Source organism: Phoxinus phoxinus, assembly GCF_949152265.1.
Source record: "Phoxinus phoxinus genome assembly, chromosome: 2".
Lineage (NCBI taxonomy): Eukaryota > Metazoa > Chordata > Actinopteri > Cypriniformes > Leuciscidae > Phoxinus > Phoxinus phoxinus.
The window spans coordinates 44,814,097-44,837,044 of record NC_136877.1 but is presented as its reverse complement, the minus strand read 5'-3'; the positions used below and the strand labels follow the sequence as shown (position 1 = coordinate 44,837,044).

General features: G+C 38.8%; 3 protein-coding genes across 6 annotated transcripts in view; 1 reads left to right on the top strand and 2 right to left on the bottom strand.

The window, feature by feature from the left end:
* The window catches only part of eml3 (EMAP like 3), a 45,783-nt gene extending 45,142 nt beyond the window's left edge, over positions 1-641 (bottom strand). For both annotated transcript variants that reach the window (XM_079637069.1, XM_079637070.1), the window contains exon 1: positions 475-641. In XM_079637069.1, coding sequence (XP_079493195.1) covers positions 475-499 — 25 coding nt within the window. In that variant the 5' untranslated portion in view covers positions 500-641. The remainder of the gene's footprint in view (positions 1-474) is intronic.
* Positions 618-8,673, top strand: ecsit (ECSIT signaling integrator). Of its 2 annotated transcripts, none has more exons than XM_079637122.1 (9): positions 618-724; positions 967-1,125; positions 1,967-2,157; positions 2,251-2,665; positions 2,747-2,970; positions 4,582-4,639; positions 5,148-5,296; positions 7,591-7,714; positions 7,809-8,673. In XM_079637122.1, the coding sequence occupies exons 3-9, from the start codon at positions 2,020-2,022 to the stop codon at positions 8,054-8,056; spliced, it is 1,356 nt and encodes a 451-aa protein (XP_079493248.1). In that variant the 5' UTR covers positions 618-724; positions 967-1,125; positions 1,967-2,019; the 3' UTR covers positions 8,057-8,673. The 2 variants fall into 2 exon arrangements, with proteins under 2 accessions (XP_079493248.1, XP_079493249.1); XM_079637123.1 differs by having other exon boundaries at positions 618-792.
* Positions 8,611-22,881, bottom strand: LOC307011416 (uncharacterized protein). 2 transcript variants are annotated; one of them, XM_079637047.1, is made up of 7 exons: positions 22,715-22,881; positions 15,775-18,542; positions 14,597-14,914; positions 10,257-10,297; positions 9,998-10,056; positions 9,596-9,898; positions 8,611-9,519 (listed from the first exon to the last, which is right to left on the bottom strand). In XM_079637047.1, exons 2-7 carry the CDS (start codon positions 18,439-18,441, stop codon positions 9,500-9,502), a joined length of 3,408 nt encoding a protein of 1,135 aa, XP_079493173.1. In that variant the 5' UTR covers positions 18,442-18,542; positions 22,715-22,881; the 3' UTR covers positions 8,611-9,499. The 2 variants fall into 2 exon arrangements, with proteins under 2 accessions (XP_079493173.1, XP_079493172.1); XM_079637046.1 differs by lacking the exon at positions 8,611-9,519 and having other exon boundaries at positions 9,531-9,898.
* Positions 22,882-22,948: the final 67 nt, after the last annotated feature.

The following is a 22,948-nucleotide window of genomic DNA, read 5'->3' as shown; positions in this document are numbered from 1 at the left end:
TGCCAGTGCTCTAAAACAGTGTATTGGTCTCTCAGGCAGACCAGGCCTGATGTTGTCTGGTTTTAGGGTGGTTTTGTGCACTTTTTCAAACCAGCTTGCCTAGCCAGGCTAGCAGATCAACTAGGACCAGAAAACCAGTTTAAGCTTGTTTAAGATGCAGTTTTGCCATTAAATAATATCGCCTAAAGTTGTCGAAGACCTGGTTACCATGGAATATAACTTATTGTTTTGCGAGGGAAGTCTGATAGTGTCAGTTTTTTACTCACACCCACTCCCCCCAAAAAATCAGTTTTAAATGTTTTGACAGTAAACAAACTTCACATGTGTAAATACTGGTAGCATATGTATTGGCATGATTACAAATGTGAACTCAGAAATGTTGTTTCCAAAGCGTTTGTTCGTTGGTTCTACAACAATAAACTCTGTTTAACGTTTATATTTCCATTTTATAGACATAAAGAATAAGAAACTCACCAAGACTATTCGTTGATCCATCCATGTCTGAGTTAAACACTCCTTAAAGATCTCGCGAATATTGGATTAAACTAGTGTAAGGTATCCCATTGGCAGAAAAGCAATGCATGTCTCCATAAATGCTGTCAACAGCATCGCCAAGAGCTTGCTTGCGGGACACACACGAGAACCCACTGAAGATTGCAGAAGTTGTCGTAACTGTGAAATCACGAATCCAGGAAATGAGCAGACAGTGTATCTGTCGCATGAGGCAAGTGCACGATCTCGCGGGCTGGGTTTAACTCACTCCAGGAACCGCGTCCATGTGAAGTTGATTGAGTGCGTGAGATTCCTACATTTATCCATTTAACTGCACGAAGCGAAACTGAAATATGTCGCTCTACTTCGTTTCTGTACAGTTTCCCTCCTTACAAACCCCGGTTAAAGAAAAAGTAAAAACATAACTTTGACAGCTTCATCTAGTTTTTCACCCAATACCGTTCTGCCATCTAGTGCTGATTGCGTGAATGACACGGAACCAATGGGAGTGGAACGTTCTTCGTGACGTTTCAGGGGTGGGGGGAAGGTGAACGACGACGCACCAGGAAACCAGCCGGTGCGTGTTTGAAGGAGACTTGACAGCAGAATGAAATCTGAGTGGTTTTAGTGAACGTGAGTATTGATAAAGTGTTATTTAGCGTTTCCTTGCATTTTATCTCATAGTTTTATTGTATAGGCTAATTACATTTATAGAAAAAGTCAGTTGTAAATGCCACAATAATGTGATTTAAATTATATAATTACTTCTATAGGCTATAATTATATTTCTCTGAGACAGACAGATATAGACAGACAGACAGACAGACAGACAGATAGATAGATAGATAGATAGATAGATAGATAGATAGATAGATAGATAGATAGATAGATAGATAGACAAACATGCATAGATAGATAGACATATAGATAGATAGACAAACATGCATAGATAGATAGATAGATAGATAGATAGACAAACATGCATAGATAGATAGATAGATAGATAGATAGATAGATAGATAGATAGATAGATGCACAATAATTTGATAATTTATGCATTATATAATTAATTACTAATTAACCTAAGATTAACGAACAGATAGATAGGTAGAATATCGATAGACAGACAGACCTACAGACAGACGCACAATAATGTGATTGGTTTTGCACTATATAATTACTAATTAACCTAAAATTATAGGGCAGATAGATAGATACCGGTAGATAGATACCGATAGATAGATAGATAGATAGATAGATAGATAGATAGATAGATAGATAGATAGATAGATAGATAGATAGATTTGTAGATAGATAGATAATATATGTGACAATAATGTATTATTATTATTATTGTATTATACATTTACTAATTTCTCTAAGATAATATAGATATAAATGGATAAATGATTACATTTAAAATATATAGTAATACTCTGATAGTGATGTTTGTGTATGTTTTTTTCCGTTCTAGGTTAATTTCAGTACATTTGTAATCCATCTGCTGTGGTTTGTGATGCCATAATCATGAACGCTCCTCGTCATCTGTTTCGGATCCAGTGCATTGGGTGCGTTACGCGGTTTCTGGGGACACCTGTACAACGAGTGATCCTGCCTGGTGGAGCACATCTGCAAACCCCTGGATCACAGCACAGCAATGGCCAGGTATCTGCTTACCTCTGAATAATGCTGCTTTACAGTCTGTGGGCACCTGCATTAATGCCTGTGTTCTTCTGTCCTTTTTTTCCCCCTCCCAAGTTTTTGAGGTCTTTCCATTGCAGTGCAGTTTGTACCACGAGTCGTCCAAACCGGACAGAGTTTGAAAAGGCAGTTGAACATCCGACGCAGCACAAAGACAAATCTTTGATCACACATGATGATTTATTCGAGCGAGCTGCTAGAGACTCAAATACCAAGGCTGATTTTAACAGGGTCGTGGATGTTTTCAACAAAGCGGACATTCGGCGAAGAGGACACGTGGAGTTTATTTATGCTGCCCTGAAGAAGATGCCAGAATTTGGAGTAGAACGAGACATTGCCGTTTACAACAAACTCCTAGACGTGTTTCCGAAAGAGGTGTTTGTGCCACAGAACTTCATACAGAGGATGTTCAACCATTACCCGAGACAGCAAGAGTGTGGAGTACAGCTGCTGGAGCAGATCGAGAATTATGGTGTGTGTGTGTGTGTGTTTTTGTAAGAGAGAAAGCGAAACTGGTGCATTGTTTTAATGATTTCCTTCTTCATTTTAACAGGGATCATACCCAATGTAGAGACCAAGGTTTTATTGGCTCAGATATTCGGGGAAAAGAGTCATCCCATGAGGAAGTACCAGCGTATCATGTACTGGTTTCCCAGATTCAAGCACGCAAACCCCTTCCCCGTCCCACACGTACTCCCCGGTGACCCAGTAGAACTCGCTCGGTTCAGTCTTACCCGGATTGCAGATGACCTGGATGCTAAAGTAACAATCTATCAGGTGATCCTTTAATTTACTGCTTTGAGCGGTCATAAAGACCTTAGTTACCATTGTTTATTCTTCAAACAAAACTTGTTCAGAAGTTTCTGGTCTATAAAATTGTTTAATGTTTTTCAAAGAAGTCTCTTATGCTCAATTTGATTTTTATCTAAAATATTTATAACTATTATTACAACTTTTTTCTGTCATAATATTTGAAAATGTAATTTATTCCTGTGATCAAAGCTGAATTTTCAGCATCATTACTCCAGTCTTCAGTGTCACATGACCCTTCAGAAATCATTCAAATATGATGAATTGATGCTTAAGGATAATTTCCGTTCTTTACAATAAGGTTCTATTTGGTTCCATTTAGTTCACACTTATTAATCGTAGTTAATGTTAGATATAAAACACTTCTTTGTTAGTTCGTTATCGCAGGTCCATTAAATAATATTTTACAGATCCATTAAACTAATTTACAGATACAACTTTTGATTTTAATAATGTACTAGTAAATTTTAAAATGAACATTAAGTTGTTCCAAACCTATGTGAGTTTATTTCTTCTGCTGAACACAAAAGAACGTATTTTAAAGGGGTGATGAACTGAGAAATAAAATTTTCCTTGAGCTTTTGACATATAAGAGGTCATCATACTATAAGAATATCCTATAAGTTTCAGAACTGAAAACTTCCTTGTTAGTCCAATGAAAGCTTTTATTGACACCAGGCACAGCGAACGACAGGTTTTTCAAAGTAGGGATCTATGAGGTCAAAGGCTATCAAACACCGCCTCCGCAGAAGAAGATCAACGCCTACTTCAACATCGCCTGTTTAGCCCCACCCACCGATTCACGCATTACATTAAACTCATTATAATATGCAAAGCTGTTATCCAATCATAGCAGTGGGCGTTTAATTCCATTGAAGCCCATAACAACCTTAGTGTTTCAGGAGCTAGGTTCAAAACCAGGGTAGAAAATAGCCTATTACTTATTCATTTTGATGTTTTTAAATGTAAAAACCAAGCAAACGTCATAAGTGCACCTCAGACAACAATATAAAAAAAATATAAAAAGCCAGTTCATGACCCCTTTACAGAACAGTTGGTTGACAGCACCCATTGACTTCCATTATAGTATCTTTTTTCCTAATATGGAAGTCAATGGCTACCGTCAATAGTTTGGTTGCCAACATTCTTCAAAATATCTTCTTTTGTGTTCAACAGAAGTAAGAAATTCACACAGGTTTGGAACAACTTGAGGGTGTGTGAATGACGACAGCATTGATCTACAAGAGAACGACAGAACTATCCCTTTAACTAATGTAGTTAAATAATGTTAACAACTGGAAACTCATTGTTAAGTGTTACCAATGTTTCTTATTAATATCAATATTGAAAACATTCATATTTTTGTGGAAACTGTCATACTTTTTTGGGATTAAGTAACAATATAAATGCCTGTACTGTAATTTTTGATCAATATAATGTGTTCTTGCTGAATAAAAGTATTAATGTTTTTAAAAACAAAACTGACCCCAAACTTTTCAACGGTAGTGTATATTTGAACTGTTTCTAGAAATAAATGCTTTTCAGTCTGATAAATGTGCTTTATTTCACTCTTTGTAGTATCCGTCAACAGACATCACAGAGACAGGACAAGAAGTCACACGTCCCCATATTCTAGGTATGTAGCTCTTAGCGCACCCTGTTTATTTGATTTATTTGACAAAAACACAAGGTTTTGATGTTAATGTGAGTGTACACCAATAATAGAAGACCCTCTTTAGTTTATAATCATGTATTAATTTTATTTATACGACCATAAATGACAGAGTATTTTAAGTCTATGTTGCTGCTATGTGGAAAAAACCCCAGCAAAACGCACCGGCGCGTTTGCCGACCCCAGAGTGTTAATAAATATCCTGGGTTAAATGCATGTCATCTTTATCTCATCTGTACAGAAAATATTAAGAAATTTACACCACGTTTGGCGTTCTTGATGCGGTCAAACTTGTATTTAACATAAAGTATTCATTTAAGTATCATTGTGCTAAGAACCAAATGTAATGCTTTTATAAGAAACATTTCTATTTTGGAATACAAAGTGTAAAACAAGTGACTGAATATCAATTTTTCAATTTAAATGGAAATTGCACACAAAACCAAGCCCATTGTTTCTTGCTTGTTATTAGGTATTCAAAGTCCAGACCAGCGCTCTCTTCTGGCTAAACACAATCCCTGTAGGCCTGTGTATGTGGAAGGCCCATTTCCACTGTGGCTCAGGAAGACTTGTGTTCATTATTTCCTACTTAAGGCAGACCCTATACCACCTGAGGAAAAGGTACTATAACTGGGCTAATGATGGCATTTAAAGAATTTCCTTAAAGAGGACCTATTATGCTTTTTTTTTTTACATTTTCAACTTTCTTTACTGTGTAATGTTGCTGTTTGAGAATGAAAAGCTCTGCAAAGTTACAACCCAGCCAACATTTCCATGAGGATTTTTGATCCAGAGAAATGTGTCCATCAGCTCCTTTTTTTTAAATACAGTCTATGAAATAAACCAAATCAGCTGCAAAAAAACAAAACAAAACAATAAAAATTATAGCCTAATATAACTCAAATGTGTCTCATGTAGGAAACTTTTTCCTCCTTCTAAGCAAAGGCCAGGAGACGTTGGAATCACGTTCAAGCAGAAGTTATTCTTTATTGAGCGTGTCTGCAGGTTGTCCAAAACAGTCTGATCTAAACAGTATATACCTGGTATCTTATAGCCATTTTAGGAGGAGGGACTTCTGGGGGTGGAGACAAATTCAAACAAATCATACGAAAGTAGGGAGGAGTTGATTCTATCCAGCAAAAAACTGTTTGGCATGGCAGATTATCTAGATTGCTCAAAAGAAACGCCAATCAGAAGTTATTCACTCTATTGTATTGCTAATCCAATCATCCGGACTTGATTGCTCAAACCTTAACATTATCATAGAGACAAAGGCACCGCTGTATCTTGAGCTTAATGGTCAGGAAGTGCATAAAGACAAGAGCTAATGTCAGACACATGAATTGCTTGACTTAATCTTCATCTATGCCTCAAATGCTAAAATCAGTATTCTTCACCGTGACGTTTATCTAAGGAAGCATATCTGAAATAGATTCTTAAAATGTGTTATTCTTCACTCACATGGGACCCTTAGATAAACAATAATGTGCAACCGAACTGAGGCCCACATTCAGCCCATTAAAGTGCCCACTCTGATCCCATGACCAGATGATGCCCACAAAGGAAAGCACAAAGTCACTCCAATGGGAGTTCTTCTCTGTATTAGTGCTCCCTAACTCCCTAAAACACCTTCATTGTAGTCTTTAGTTTTCTTCCGGGAACAAACACGTCTAATTTTCTTTATTTAAATAAGGGTAGTTTACACGACAAACGAAATACTAAAAACAGAAAAGGTTGTCCTTTGCTTTGTTCATGTACAGGCGACCACGTTAACAAAACGTTTCCCGTTCACACGGATCTGCGAAACTGTCTAAAAATTCTGCATCTTGCATGCCAGGCCAGTAGTTGGCGATGTCACTTTGTTAAAGAAACACTACGCGCCTATGGACTGAACACATAATACGCATGCGCATGACGTCACCGTTTTCACAAATTCACATTTTTGTAGTTTAAACGGAGACGATACCGGTTTAATTTTCAAAAACGTGCATTTTGAAACCAATTTCAAAAGTTTGCGTTTATAGGCCCCTAAAACGCTGTTGTTGTGTACATGAATGACCAAAACACATAAAGTTTTGACGTCATGCGAACGGCCCCTAATTCCCACCCAAGTCGTACGCGAAGTAAAGGCCTGGAAGAGTTGCGTTAATAGTGTGTTAAAAGTCGTGGTTTTGGTAAGGTGCGTGACATTTCTGAAACATGATCAAAGCGGTTGACCAATCACAACACACTTGTCCAGCTGACCAATCAGAGCAAATTGTGCTTTTCAGAAGGAGGGGCTTCATAGAGACAGGAACTAAACAGAGCGATACTGACAGACTGGGAAGAGAGGTGCTGCAACAATGTCAAATATGTGATAAATATTATTTACGATTTTTCTGAGCTACTCTGTCCACACAATCCCACACGAAACCTGATCAGAGACTTTTGGCGGTCCACAGATCACGGTTAAAGAATAGAGGGGACAGAGCCTTTGCGATTGCTGGCCCTAGGCTGTGGAACAGCCTTCCGGTTTACATCAGAGCGGCTCAATCTCTAACTGTTTTTAAATCCTCTCTTATTACCTATTTTTTCTTTAGTTTTTAATTCACTGTGAGCTTCTGTCATGAATGTGTGGTTTGTCCTTGTTCTTTATTTTGTGTATTGTTCAGCACTTTGGTCAGCCCTGTTTGCTGTTTTTAAATGTGCTATATAAATAAATACAAACTTGAAACTTGATAGATAATGTGTTTTTTAAACATTCAAGAACGAAAACCTATTCTAGTAGATCCCAAAACCAAAATCAAGACTTTGTAAAAGGGCATAATATGGCCTCTTTAATACATAATACTTAAAAGTATACGACGTTACATAATAATACAATTAAGAATGAATTTACATTCTGGATTATGTATTAGCGTCTGATTTTCTTGTAGGTTGTTGAGGAAGACGTTGACCCCGAGCTGATTGGTCCGGAGCAGAGTCTCTTCTATCCTCAGCGAGTGGAACTCGACCTGGAAAGAGACATGGGTGATGATGAGAGTTTCTATGTGGATGACGGTGAGACACATATTGCATTGTCAACTTGGCTTGAATGAAGTGATTTGCATAGCACCAATTATACACATTGATGTCTGTTCATTTGACCCTGCAGTGGAAGAGGGGCTGGTTTACGCCATGTGTATGGCCGGTCAGGGTGACCAAGCCACTCTGTCTCAGTGGATTTCTGGTCTACAGGAGACCTGTCCCATATTGGGCCAGATCCCCACTGTGTTCCGTCTGGAATCTGGACCTCGAGAGCTGCAAACCTCGTCGGATGCTCAGCAAACCCCTGAGCAGGAGGTTGAAATAGATCAAATTATTGAGGATGAACCACAGCGCTCACAAAGAGTGAACCAGTGAGAGTTGTTTCACAATTCCATGCATTTAAGACCTCAATTGAGATCTACTAGAGTGTGGTAGCATAACATGGATCTAAAATTATTTAATTTAGTTACCAGGTACTGATGTTTTACCAGTTCCACACTATTTTTGAATTGATATCTGTCTACATTATGCAAAGTTGTTTTATGATGTGTAAGTGTGAAAAATGCGTCATAACCTGATCTGGCAGTGCAATAAAATAAACATTTCTCCAATGATTTGATTTTATGTGCATTTTTTTATATAATATAATTTCTGTTTTTTAGTGCTCATTTTAAGTTAAGTATTAGTGTTCAGAACAATTTTAGTTTTACTATTCTAAGAAAAGTAGACATATTTTTAGCCAAACTTCTAAGCAATCACTGCAATATTCAGCAACATCTCGGTCATAAAAAGATGCATATAAAGGGCATGCTAAGCTAGTTAACACATTTTAAATTACAGACAAGCAAACAAAAGGTGCAAAATGACTTATTAGGTACAACAGATGTGGACTGAAGAGGGAAGCAGTTTTTTTTTTTTAAATTTTACTTGGCATTGACTTTAAAGACTAACAAACTATGTTTGTTAAACAATAAATGACCTTTGATGATTCTAATTCTTGTGCTTTTTTTCAAACCTGTTTTCTATGTGTATAGATATGTCCAACATAAATTGTATTTCATTGTACATTTATAAACTGTCATGAGGAAGAACAATCAATACCCTATTCATTCTTAATTCTTAAGATAAAAAAACGTTATGGAAAGTCAAAAAAGGGTAAATGAATGAAGATTAAAATAAAGATATCAAAATAATATATACATTATGCAGTGCAACAATTTATTACAAAAAGAAAATACATTTTTTTTTGCAAATTGCACAATATGTACAGATACTGAAAACACATGATCAAAATGCAATTCTTAACATATATATTCTAATTGTTTGTGCATGTGAGAATGTTTTTACATATCTTATTGTGTAACCTCATTTACAGGTCCTGCACGGCTCTGAATATTACCAGAATTAAAAAGTACATTTAATGAGGCTCAGTTGAGCTCATCAGCAAGAAAAGGGTAAAATCAACATTTTAATAACCTATCACTAAAAAAGATATTAATCTACTACATATGACTATAATAGTATAGTAGTACTTACAATTCATAAGAAAACAATCTTTACACACATTTGTGTTAGGAAGATCAATAAGGCAGGAAAACAATATTTAAAATCAGGTCTCAGTTGATCAAATGATAAATATAGTATATATTTAGTGTACAATTGGTATTTGTTTAAGAAAAGTAATACCCATAATAATAAATAAATCAGCCATTACTTGGCTCATCTCAGGTTCATAAAGGCAGTTAATGCAGCAGAATAAAATAATGCGTTTCATCTCGACTGTCATCTGTCCGGTCACTCACGTGTTTAGCTTCAGGTTTAACCGGGCAGTTGAAACTCTGTTCAGAAAAATGAATCATAAAATGAATTATTTCTTATTTTCTAAGCCAGACTGAATGTAGATCTCCCTGTTACCTGTAGGAGCTCTGCGTCGCTGTTGAAGCTGGTGTGTGATGAAGTGCTCGCGGACGGCCACCTGTTTATCCCAGGCATCCAGAATGCCTTGACGTTCAAGCTCTCCCAATGATAGTGTATTAGGATGCACCTCCTCAATGTGAGTCTTCGCCCCGTCCACACTGAGGGAGTACTGCTGCTCTCCACAAACCATACACACCAACAACGGGTTGACAGGATCACAGTCCATGAGGAAAACGTTTCTCCAGTCGGCCTGTGATAAAGGTCCTTCCATTGCATGATTTGGTGCAACGCTTGACTCCTCTTAAATGTGGTAAAAGATACAGTAATAGCAGTTACCAGATAATCATTTAAACTGTTTGGCAAACTAATTGTGTGTATTAGAAAATTAATGTAAAAAACCTTGGAGTGCAGTTTGACATGGCTCAGCTAAGTAGCCCAGCTGGTCTTCTGATTTGATGCTGTTTGAAAAAGAAACCAACATTATTATTTATGATAAAATAAATGTAGTCTTATGCTCACACCAAGAGACTTCTTTCAAAACCAACATATATATCATCTTACAGACCTCAAACTTTTAAACAGTAGTGTATAAAAGTGATAACTTTTATAAAAACTAGTGTAACTTATTAAAAACAAATGTGTTTTTCCGACTACTCACCTCTGAACAACTGCTGATCCGAAACTGGTGGTGTTCTGACCCTAGGAAGATAAATAATAAAAAGGTAAGGATAATAAACATCAAGTGACTTAATTTTCAAACATCAACTGTAGTCAGCGAATGGCAACAACTAATCTTAAACATGCTCCTTGTAAGTTTAATGAGTAAATGCAAGATGAAGTGGTTGAACAACACATTCCAGGCCCCAGGTTTATGATGGGATTCCTCTCTGACCGCAACAGTGGAGAAAGGTTTGCTACATTTTGACTGGATCTTGGTGGACAAACAAATGTTCAACACCATCAGATTAGGATGCTAGGACAACTGTCCGATAGCTCTCATAGGACAGGGAGAAGACCTCTAGGACCAAGCCCTGGAAGGACAGAACTTCTCATTGGTTCACATTCAGTTTCTTCACACATCTTGACACTGATCACTTCTTAGTACAATAAAAATGCCATATGACATTATGGATGCAGCAGTGGCGCATGAAACAAAATAATACATCCAAATCCATTCATAACCATGTATGGAAACTGATGTAAACCACAACATCCATTTCATACCTATTCAGAGAAATTAGTATTCTCAGTGACAGCTATTTGTAGAACAACATCTTACACAAACTCAGCTGTTAATGTACAAATGATTTCATTGTGACAGTTACATCTTTTTCCATCATGTTTGGACTCCATGTGTTCAGACCATTGCCAAAGGTATTCTGGTGGTGGTTTGGACAATGAGAAATGCATTGGTAAAACTTTTAAGACACTGTTCTAACTGTGTGCTTTAGATTATGCAAATGAGTTCTACAGGAGAATAAAGGGTGGACCACACTGTGTGTCTCTCCTCTGATGCCAGTAGCCAATCATAGCACTGGAATGGAGAAGCGCCCAATTACAATCTCCTCTTCATCAGAAAGGGATAACTGTACCCTTTCGACATATAGGGCCCTCTTATACACCCGACGCAATGCAGCACCAGGCGCGACGCAAATGTTTTTTGCTAGTTTCAGCCCGACGCAGTTATCATTTTCACGTCCTGCGCCACGTTGTTTAAACAGCAAATGGATTTGCGCCTATTTATGCGCCCATGGGCGTGCTAGTCTGAAAATGAGGTGTGTTCAGGCGCATTGTTGGCGCAATGCTATTTTGAGGCAACAGAAATAGACTGCGCCATTGACCAACAAAAACCTGGTCCAAAGTCAATGGCGCAATATTTTTTTGTTATTTAAAGAGCGCGTTAGTAATGTGTGCCTATCGGCGGGTCCACAACGCGCGTACACTCTGCATTACACACAGGGACGCGCAAGTAGCACACAAACTAGCCAAATATAAAAAATAAAAGGATTACAATGTAATAGATTAATATTGTGTATATAAAGATATGGAGGAATCCAGCTTGCGCACTTTAACCTCGTCCACGAGCAGATCCGTTTGCGCTCTGGAGACAGCAAATTTCGTCATGTAAATAGCAATCCGCCATGGCGCGAGCGCAACTGGCTTTTAAAGGGAATGGTAGAAGAGACTCTGGTTGGTTTATTTCACGTTATGCCCAAAACACACCAATTACTCATTAAGAGAATAGGGACAACCCTTTTAGACCATGCGCCGCGTGCGCCAACAATTTTTCCCGTCGTTAAACTAGCAAAAGTGGATTTGGACACGCCTTACGTGCAATTGCGACCTGCGAATTAGACCATGGGCTTAGATCCATTAAAATAGGGCCCATACACTCCTTGTTCTGAGTCTCCGGTCTGTCCAGAGAGACTCTAACAGATACAACCTTGTTCTGAGTCTGTGGCCTGTAAAGGTGAGACATTAATAAACACATCGCTCGTCCAGAGAGACAGTAACAGACACACCAATTTCTGAGTCTCTCTCCAGCCCACGAGGGAAGAGACATTAACAGATTAACAGCATTCTGAGTCTCCGGCCTGTGAAGGAAGAGGCAACAACAAAGTCCATGCTCTGAGTCTACATCTTGTGAGGCAGCAACAGATACGGCCATGTTCTGAGTCTCAGTCTGTGAGAAAAGAGACATTAACAAACACTATGTTCTCGTACAGCAGTTTTCGTACAGCAAGACAATAACAACTACAGCACGTCCCGAGTCTCCATGCCAGAGAGACAAAAGCGGATTGACCAAATTCTAAGTCTCTGGCCCAGAGAGGCAGAAAACACATTTGCAACAGGGTTAAGCTCAGACAAATAAACCTTCACTCCAAGGCACCTTCGCCTGCATGTTCCAGATTATTAAGGACCTTCTGCACCTACATCAGGGCCTCATATGCGTCACATTCAAGGCTTTTGAAACAGATTGCAGTTCCTTTCCCCACTGCATTGTTACCCAGAACAACCAGGGGAAGTCGACCAGTGCTCACTCGACCCCGTGGAACCTAAAATAAATATCACTTAACTAAACCTCTTTTAAGAGACCTTGGTATTGTTGTACATTATCAGTATATGGTATTCTAATTTACACAAGACATTATATAGCTGATGCTAGTTAATAAATAATCTTTACTGTCAAGGTAACATTCCTCGCTGGTGTCCCACAATAACAGAAGGAAAAAGTCATCGGACACTCTCATGCACACCTTAGGTGTGTGTGACCAAAACGGTCAAACCGGTTAAGTTGAACTGCTACATAGTCTAGAAGTCTAGTTATTTCTGCCACAGCAAATTTAAGACACTTTTTTTAGGGCCTCTTTCACTGCAAATATTCAGGTCAAGTTACTAGGTAGAAAAACTCTGGTATCCCACCATCTTTATCTCAAGTAAAAGTAATCTAAAGCGTACAATACTGAGGTACATGTTCATACCTTTTGCATGGTAATTTAGTATGGTAATGTACCATGGTAATGTATTTTGAAGAAAAACAGGACAATTTATTATTGTACTCATAATCAATTACAATGCTCGTCACCACCATGTTTTCCTGAAAATTCTTCCTATGTTTTCCATGACTCTACAGTAAAGCCAGAGCACATATATTCCTGGAGGCAGTGGGGCCCCACACATGGCCTCTCTACACGGCCCCAAGTCCAAACATGCCTCCAAAATGTTTCTGTGATATTCTGGTGCTGAGGTATGGCTGGGGCCCCACATGGGGCCCCGTGAACACTGCTCGCATTCAAAAAAGCCTACCCCCATGTGTCAGTGAAATCCTGGTGCTGAGATATAGCCTGGGCTCCCAGGGGACATAAAGCATGCAGTGTTATTATTAGAGAGTTTTGGTATACTGTGATGTTTGGATGTCAGTGTAAACTCACCCTCAAGTAATTTTAAACCTGTATGACTTTCTTTCTCTGGACCACAAAAGACCATTTCATTGTGTTTAGCTAATACAATGAAAGTCAGTGGGGTCCGATGTTGACTTGCATTGTATTAGCAAAAACAGTTGAAACGGATCTTTTTTGTGTTTAGTAGAAAAAAGGAAATCATAGAGGTTTGAAACAACATGAGTAAATGATCCATTTACATGCGTGAGCCCCTGATAGTGAAGAGCAGATCCGTTTGTACAGCGCTGTGCAAACCACAAATTGGTTCAACAGATCTGTCACAAAAGTAAACAAACGCATGATCAGTGGGATGCGTGCGTAGGTATTGCAGTCCCACTCAAACTCACAGCGGTACTGCACTTTAGTCTGTTTTTTTTGCTTTTAGAAAAATCTGTGAATAAAAGGGGATGTTACTGCCGTTTTGAAATTGTGTTTTTATTTTAGTCCCTTTCTCTATCTGCAATTAGACTACAGTTCAAAAGTTTGGAATCAGTAGGATTTTTATTGTTCTTGAAAGAAGTCTATTATGTTCTTATAATCCGCATTTATTTGATCAAAAACAAAAAAAAAATCATAATATTACTGTTTTTACTCTATCATTTTAAAATGACTGTTTTCTATTTTAATATATTTTAAAAAGTAATTTATTCCTGTGATCAAAGCTGAATTTTCAGCATCATTACTCCAGTCTTCAGTGTCACATGATCCTTAAGAAATTATTATAATATTCCAAGTTGCTCCTTAAGAAACATTTCTTATGATTATCAATTGAAAGAAGTTGTGCTACTTAAGATTTTTGTGGAAACAATGATAATTGTAATAATTTTTTTAGGATTCTTTGATAATTAGAACAAAAAGAACAGCCTTTATTTTATATACAAATCTTTGGTAACATTATTAAATGTCTTTACTGTGACATTTTGATCCATTTAATGTGTCCTTGCTGCATAAAAGTATTCATTTCTTTAAAAACAAATCTTACTGACCGCAATCTTTTGAATGGTACTGTATATAAATAAGATCAAATAAATCTATAAGGTTTAAAAAAAACAATTACCGATGCCTGGCCTTGTGGAGGGAGTTTTGCCTTCCGAAGCTTTCTTACATTTGCTGCCTTTCTTGCTCTCTGCTCCTGTTTCTTGATCCTCCATTGCATGCGTCTTCTACGTATAACCTCCTGTGGATCGTTTTGTGGATTTGTTGTTACCACTATCTGGCTTCTGAGAGTTCTTGATTTATCTGTAGGCTGCGTCTGTGAACCTGCAGATTTGGTGCACGTTCTTCTTGTCTTCTGAATGGGAATCTGTCTGCATGTGGAAGTGTCCTGGGACCTGGCTAGCAGTAGAGTTGTGCTGGGTGTTTTTTTCTGGGGAGTCTGTGAAAGGAGTGTAGTGTGATTTCAGAAATGATTCTAATGAGTCAGTTCTTGTAAGTGAATCAAACACATACAGCTTTCAACAAAATATTTACAGTAGGTATTAAGATGCATTTTGGTCGATCGGATCACAAGTAGACAACGCTAAATACAGGTGCAAACGGGGTCTAAACGGGGGTCTCTACTCTCCGCCTACTGACCAGAAACGAAAGCTGATGCCCTTCGTATGTTTTTCAGTTCATATGTAAACTGCGCAAGCTTATTTTGTCAATTAGATCGAAAGACCTGAAGAAGAAAAAACGCCCATAGACCCTCCCCTCAAAGAAATCAGGACAAAAGTGGACAAAAGAGACGGATTAAAACACCTGGTGTAAACGGGAGTGTGTCTCCAATGTCTACTTGTGATCCGATCGTCCAAAACGCATCTTAATACCAGATAAGGGCCTCAGATTTACATCAGGTAGTTACTTACTAGTTGTTCATATGACAACATATAGTTAATGATATACTGTTCATTATGCAGTTTGTCAGTGGTATTTTATTAAAGTAAATTAATGTAATGTTACCACTGTTTTTTTGCTGTTCAGTATTCTTGTTTAAAATACAGTTAATGCCAAAATGACTGGGAACAGTTATTAAGACACATATGTAAGCCTTACTGGGAGAACTGTTTTAAATTTGGTTTATTATTAAAATGATCTCATTATTTGTCAACCAATAACCCTAACCCTATGTTTATTCCTTAAAATAATTAAAACAATTGATAAATGTAACCATTATGGAACTGGGGTGTGGGAAAAAAAAAAACTCACTTGACCCAGACCTGACATCAATGCTAAGCAAACATCAATGCAACTCACCTGTGGAGCCGGATTGCGAAGAACTGCATTTTTGGCTGCATCTTCGTTGGCTTTTCTGGCCCGCTGTTGTCTCTTCATTAACCTCCAATACTCTCGCTTCCGTTGAAGCCCATCGCTCTCGCCAAGCTTCTGATTTTGCCAGGCTTGTGAAGGGTAGGACTGCTTGGGATCTGCTCCATCATCACTGAACGTCTGGGTGTTTCTGCACTGAGGTTGCACAGCCACTGGAGAAAGGGCATGACTTCCATCTGCAGCACCTTGGCAGAAGTTATAAGACATTTGATGGCTAGTGTCCTCTAAGGTTAATGCTTGAGGACTTAATTTGATATATTTAAGGCTTGCATCCTCTGAGACGTCACACTCTAAAAAGACATTTTGTTGTAAAGAAATATTTGGCTTTGCATCTTCAGATGTAAGAAGGTCATCTTCACACTTAATATGCATTTCAGTGGCATTATTGTCTTCCGGTGTGTAAACTGATTCCTCCAGAAGCTTTTTCATGGAGGCCACAGCCTGAAGAGTGGTGGCATGATGGTTCGCAGCTGCTGGAGGTTCAATGCGTGACTCTAAGGATGGACAGGGTGAAGGTTTGCCATCTTTGATACAGGGAGTCATTTCTGGGATGGAAAATACAGCGTGTATAGCAGGATTGATGTGTTCTTTTTTTGGGGTTAGGGTACTGGTTGAAGAGTCACAAACTGTTTTGGTAATGGATGAAGTAATACTGTCCCTTTTGTTTGACTTCTTGTTGTGCTCTCTCTGCTTTAACACCGAAACCTTCGACCTAAGCAGACCATTTCCTAGCCGGGCAGCCCGACTAGCCCTTTGCTCTCGTTTCTTTATTCTCCAGTACTCCCTCAAACGAGCGATCCTTTCTTCTTCTGTTTCGGACTGGATGGTGACTGTCATACTGCCCATAACTGCACCTCTGTCTAAGCTAGACTTTACTAGAGAGTTTTGATTAGCCTTGGAAACATTGCATGGAGCGGAAACTAGCTTTGTGACTGGAGGAGCATCTGAAAATCGGGGCGAACTTACTTGAACCTGGAGTCTTACCTTTCCGATGCATTTCGCATTGGAAAAGTCGTGACTTGCAGGTAGAGAAGACTCAGATGTTGTCTTCAAAGTGGAGACCGTCACCGAGCCATCTTCTTGGATAAAACCACCAATTGTGTCAGAGGAACTTGCAAATGCACCTGCTCTGCTTACTTGAGCCCCACACATCTGATTGAAACTGTTGTGGCAGCGTCTCCCACGATCCTTAAGTGCGCCTTGTTCCTTCAATCGTGCTTTCACCGCTGTAGACAGCCTTGCTCTCTGCTCACGCTTTTTAATTCGCCAGTACTCCTTCTGTCTAGCGTGCCGATCCTCGGGAGACTCGACTTTGGAAGCGCCAAGGAATGAATTCCTTGTTGGCTTTCGACAACGTCTCTTTTGAGTATGTGCAAAATGGGGCACTTTGGATTTGTTGAGAGCTTGGGTAGAACTCGAGGATGGTTGCAAAATACCAGAGGATGAAGCTGTATGGTTTGGTTTTGTGTCCTGAACATGTAGTTGTGTCCGAGAACCAATAAATTTAGCTCCAATTGACTGTTGATTGAGCCATTTGGTATTCACTGAGTTGAGGTTGATTCTTCTCAAGGCCTTACTGTTTGCAGGAGACGAAACATTCACGATACAGGAAGATTGTCCTTGTCCGAGACTCCTTTCTCTGTCCTGTGCTAGCTTTGCGGCACGTTTTGCTCTCTGTTCTCGCTTTTTGATGCGCCAGTTCTCTCTACGCTTAGCAGCCATCTCTTCTTCCGCCACTCTGGTGTTGTGCTTTGAAGCAAAGGCACATGTTCTTCTCTTAGAGATGTGACTGCGAACGAAACTCTGCTCTTTACGAACCTTACATCCTGCAGAGGTCAAGGGTCTGAGACAGTTCTGAGGGTTATTTTGGTTGTTGTGTACTGGTAAAACCATGGGTACACGGCTTTGTAGAGATGTTGCTAATTGTTTGCCATTAAGGGATAACATGCCTGTTTTAGTTTGAGTATGAATGCTGTTTGGATGCAACTCGATGCATGTTGTAGGCCCTGAGTAGCCTATTGGACAGAGAGACTCAACTGTTTTAGCATCTGTGTTTGATGACCCTGTAACTGAGGACATTATTTTTGTATTGCCTATTACACCCTTCAGGGAATTTGTGCTTGTTTCTGGGAGTTTAGGTAAGACAAGTCTGAGCTCAGTCTTTTGAAACCATTTATCTTTTTGGCATGGCACCATGGTAGCATTACACTCAGATTCTGATAGACCTGAGCTGGAAGAGTTTCTAGGAGCATCAGTATCTCCAAGTTCATGATTATGTAGAGTAGGATCATTGTCAACTTTGTGAATCTGCAAGGAGGATTTATCACTAACAAAGGACATGCACAACCCCAGATTTTCATTTTTTATCTTTTTTTGGGCAGATGACTTTCTTGCCCTCTGCTCTCTTTTCTTGCTCCTCCAATACTCCCTTTTGCGGGCGAGAGTGAGATCATCAAACTCTGCTGCTGGTTGATAACGACGTTTAGAGAAAGTATTGCATGACATGGCTGCTGATTGGTTATCAACCGCTGGATTACGTCTTCTTAGGCAGGGCAAAACCTGGTCTAAACGGAATTTCTGTGTCACATCTTTCATTTAAGCGAAGCGGTCTCTCAAGGTCTTTCAGTTTAGATTGATTTTGCATGCAGTGCATGAGGCATACGGTCCATTTTTCAGAAAAAACAAGAGTAGGTGACCTGTAGGGAAAACAAAAACATTTAATGAATTAATAAATTTGAGGAGTTTGATTTGATGAATAATGGGAGACAGGTATGTAAAACAGATGATCTCAGAATGTTCACTAACTCAACTATAAGTTTGAGGCTACACTTCAGCAACAAAATAATAAAATTTGCTATAGCAACCACACAGAACACATCAGCAATAACGTAGGGATGCAAATACACATGCCATATATATTTCAAACTGTGTAAGAATTCAAACAACATAAAGCCTAAATAACCTAAACTAGACTTTTTGTAAAAAGTTTTTTGAAACATTAAAGCAATGATTTGACAAGCCAACATTCAAAGATTGTCATGATGAATTTTACTTTTGTAGTTCACATTAAAATTTGATGTGAAATATTCCAGATGATATAGGAATATTAAGGGTTAAAAATAGTGGACGTAAAAGAGAGGATGGAGGACGGGGCCAACAGTGCACTTCGTTGGTGACAAAGTCCTTAATTGTGATATACGTGACCATGAAGAAACAATGGGTTCAGGGGTCCCTGTAGTCGTCCACAGGCATGAACTCAGTTTGGGACCCTCCAATACAGTTAGTAATTTAGCAGATCCTTTCATCCAAAGTGATCTACAAATAAGGTACCTTGCCATCAATTTATCATAAGAGTAATATACACGGGGCATAATGCCAGATTTTAAGTGAAACCTAAAGTAGTACGTGTAGATACAACAAATAAGACTCGTATGTGGGGGGAAGAGGAAGTCTGGGGCCCCGGGGGAATGTGCCCCACATGCTGTGTCTGCAATCCTGATACGAATATAAAAGGAACATCAAGCACTGCCTTAAGTTGCAAGCATTGACATTAAAGCAATTCAATTTAGATCTATGCTTCAGAAAAAGTGGGAACAAATTTTAAGAAACTTTATCCAATATTTTTTGTCACTTCTTTAGTCAAGAAATATCTGAAGACAACTGGAACTTGGTATTTCAGGATTTTTATGTTACTGTCTCTTTATGAGGAATCATATTTTAGTACTGCTTGCAGGTTGATTTTTATAAAAAACATATGGAAATATGAATAACTATGAATGAATGTTATATCAGTGTCACACATGGAGCAAAACAAGTAATTTACCAAAGTTTGTTTAGTTTTGTATTCTGAGCGGTTGATAACATATGACAAGTATCTGCATATGATTTGCGAAGTGCACTATTGCATGACATTTTGTGAAGCAGATACTTACAAAACTACTCCTAGTTTAATTTTGGAAGCTTAACTTTATACAGAGACTACTTATTCATACTTGGCTCAGTTATTGCAGATGAATCAGCAGATCACTTTATGAGAAAGAAAAAAACATAGTACAGCAAGATTACAAACTTTAACTTTAAGAATTATGACGAGGATGATTTTCATCAAATACTGAAATTTCAGTTTGCTCTTCATAGATTCAAAAGACTTTTGGTGCATTTTTGGAGCTTGATAGCATTTACGTTCACTGTTTTGGAAAAACCAGCCAGCACATTCTGCAAAATATATTTTTTTGTATTCCAAGGAAAAGAGAAAATCAAAAAGTTTTGAACATGAGCATTGAGTAAACTATGTCCAATTAATTTTTTTATTAAACTATTCAATTGAAATAATATAAATAAGCTAATTAATAAAAATGTTATTATGTCATTATTACTCACCCTTATTTCATTCCAAACCCGTAAGACTTTCGTTCATGAAACAAATGAAGATCTTTTAAATAGAATCTGAGCCAGTTCTGTATTCTCGATTGACAGACTACCACTTTGATGCTTCAAAACTAATCCATATGAATTGAGAGGTTTAGTCCTAATTGTCTGAAGAGACACAATCAGTTTATTCACATATTAACATTGATCAGCGAACATAAACAGAAACCCAACAGAACCTTCTTGACGCCCGAGAACAAACCTTATTCGTTCTTGCAGTTCAAACATGCAGCGTAACATGAGAATGAATCTCATTGGTTCTTGCAGAAGCTCAAACGTGCTGCGTAACACGAGAATGAACCTCATTGGTTCTTGCAGAAGCTCAAACGTGCTGCGTAACACGAGAATTAACCTCATTGGTTCTTGCTGAAGCTCAAACGTGCTGCGTAACACAGGAATGAACCTCATTGGTTCTTGCAGAAGCTCAAACGTGCGGCGTAACACGAGAATGAACCTCATTGGTTCTTGCAGAAGCTCAAACGTGCGGCGTAACACGAGAATGAACCTCATTGGTTCTTGCAGAAGCTCAAACGTGCAGCGTAACACGAGAATGAACCTCATTGGTTCTTGCAGAAGATCAAACGTGCAGCGTAACACGAGAATGAACCTCATTGGTTCTTGCAGAAGCTCAAACGTGCGGCGTAACACGAGAATGAACCTCATTGGTTCTTGCAGAAGCTCAAACGTGCTGCGTAACACGAGAATGAACCTCATTGGTTCTTGCAGAAGCTCAAACGTGCAGCGTAACACGAGAATGAACCTCATTGGTTCTTGCAGAAGCTCAAACGTGCGGCGTAACACGAGAATGAACCTCATTGGTTCTTGCAGAAGATCAAACGTGCGGCGTAACACGAGAATGAACCTCATTGGTTCTTGCAGAAGATCAAACGTGCTGGTTAACACGAGAATGAACCTCATTGGTTCTTGCAGAAGATCAAACGTGCGGCGTAATACGAGAATGAACCTCATTGGTTCTTGCAGAAGATCAAACGTGCAGCGTAACACGATAATGAACCTCATTGGTTCTTGCAGAAGATCAAACGTGCGGCGTAACACGAGAATGAACCTCATTGGTTCTTGCAGAAGCTCAAACGTGCAGCGTAACACGAGAATGAACCTCATTGGTTCTTGCAGAAGATCAAACGTGCTGCGTAACACGAGAATGAACCTCATTGGTTCTTGCAAAAGCTCAAACGTGCGGCGTAACACGAGAATGAACCTCATTGGTTCTTGCAGAAGCTCAAACGTGCGGCGTAACACGAAAATGAACCTCATTGGTTCTTGCAGAAGATCAAACGTGCTGGTTAACACGAGAATGAACCTCATTGGTTCTTGCAGAAGATCAAACGTGCGGCGTAACACGAGAATGAACCTCATTGGTTCTTGCAGAAGATCAAACGTGCAGCGTAACACGATAATGAACCTCATTGGTTCTTGCAGAAGATCAAACGTGCGGCGTAACACAAGAATGAACCTCATTGGTTCTTGCAGAAGATCAAACGTGCGGCGTAACACGAGAATTAACCTCATTGGTTCTTGCAGAAGATCAAACGTGCGGCGTAACACGAGAATGAACCTCATTGGTTCTTGCAGAAGATCAAACGTGCTGGTTAACACGAGAATTAACCTCATTGGTTCTTGCAGAAGATCAAATGTGCTGGTTAACACGAGAATTAACCTCATTGGTTCTTGCACGTCAAGCGAACATGCTTGAGGTCCTTTTATCACAACTGATGTGTGAGAGTTTATTAATGTTTATATGTAAATAGAAGCCAAAATGAAATCTAGTCAACTTATAAAGCGATCATGTCTCTTCAGAAAATGTGGACTAAACTGCTTAATTCATATGGATTAGTTTATTAACTTTTTTGAAGTGTCAAAGTGGTGATTGCGTAGCTGTCAACAGAGGAAAAGAAAACTCTCAGGTTTTATCTAAATATCTTATTTTGTGTACCGAAAATGAACGAAAATATTACGGGTTTGGAATGACTTGATTGTGAGTAATTAATGGAATAATTTTCATTTTTGGGTGAATGATCTTCATTGGTTCTTTAACTAAACTCAAACAAAGCTCAAATAGGGGACAAAAATGTTACTGTCTCTTTAAATCTTGTCTCACAATCACAGGCTGATGATTTCTGTTGTGAGTCCCTTCCCAACTCTCGTTTCGATGTCACATTACGTATTTATTTATTCAAAAAGGTAAATATATATTTTAAAATCAATATAAAAGGCATCCTACAAACACTGGAGTGATTTTACAGAGCACGCGGTCTCTATTTCCAGTGTAAGACAGAGACAATGTTGTCTTCCCTATCTGCCTATCTCACGAGCTGCTGTCCGTCTGTCTGTCTGCGCGTGGACTGTCGAGTCTTTATAGTAAAAGCACTCGGCGACAAGAACACCGAGAGCGTGAAGCTGAAGCATGCGTTTGTTTTACCTGGTTGTGACACATAACTTTCTTTAAGCTCGGTCTCAGGACACTGCAGTCTCTTCCCGTTGGACCTTTCTTTCTCTCGGTGCCTTGACAACGATGAAAGTACCAGGATGTAGGAGCTTTTACAGCATGTGCGGATAGAGTCTTAAAGCAGTAGCGTCCCTCACACCCTAAAAACAATTACGTTTGCATTACAGAAGAGAAAATATGAATCAGGTGCAGATGACACAGCCTAAT

Excerpts from the sequence above, each read along its gene's own strand:
- ecsit (XM_079637122.1), top strand. The coding sequence starts at position 2,020 with ATGAACGCTCCTCGTCATCTGTTTCGGATCCAGTGCATTGGGTGCGTT. Across the intron at positions 2,158-2,250 it reads CACAGCACAGCAATGGCCAG|TTTTTGAGGTCTTTCCATTG; the intron begins GTATCTGCTTAC and ends CCCCCTCCCAAG. Across the intron at positions 4,640-5,147 it reads CACACGTCCCCATATTCTAG|GTATTCAAAGTCCAGACCAG; the intron begins GTATGTAGCTCT and ends GCTTGTTATTAG.
- LOC307011416 (XM_079637046.1), bottom strand. The coding sequence starts at position 18,441 with ATGAAAGATGTGACACAGAAATTCCGTTTAGACCAGGTTTTGCCCTGC. Across the intron at positions 10,057-10,256 it reads GGATCAGCAGTTGTTCAGAG|CATCAAATCAGAAGACCAGC; the intron begins GTGAGTAGTCGG and ends TTTTTCAAACAG. Across the intron at positions 9,899-9,997 it reads ATGTCAAACTGCACTCCAAG|AGGAGTCAAGCGTTGCACCA; the intron begins GTTTTTTACATT and ends ACCACATTTAAG.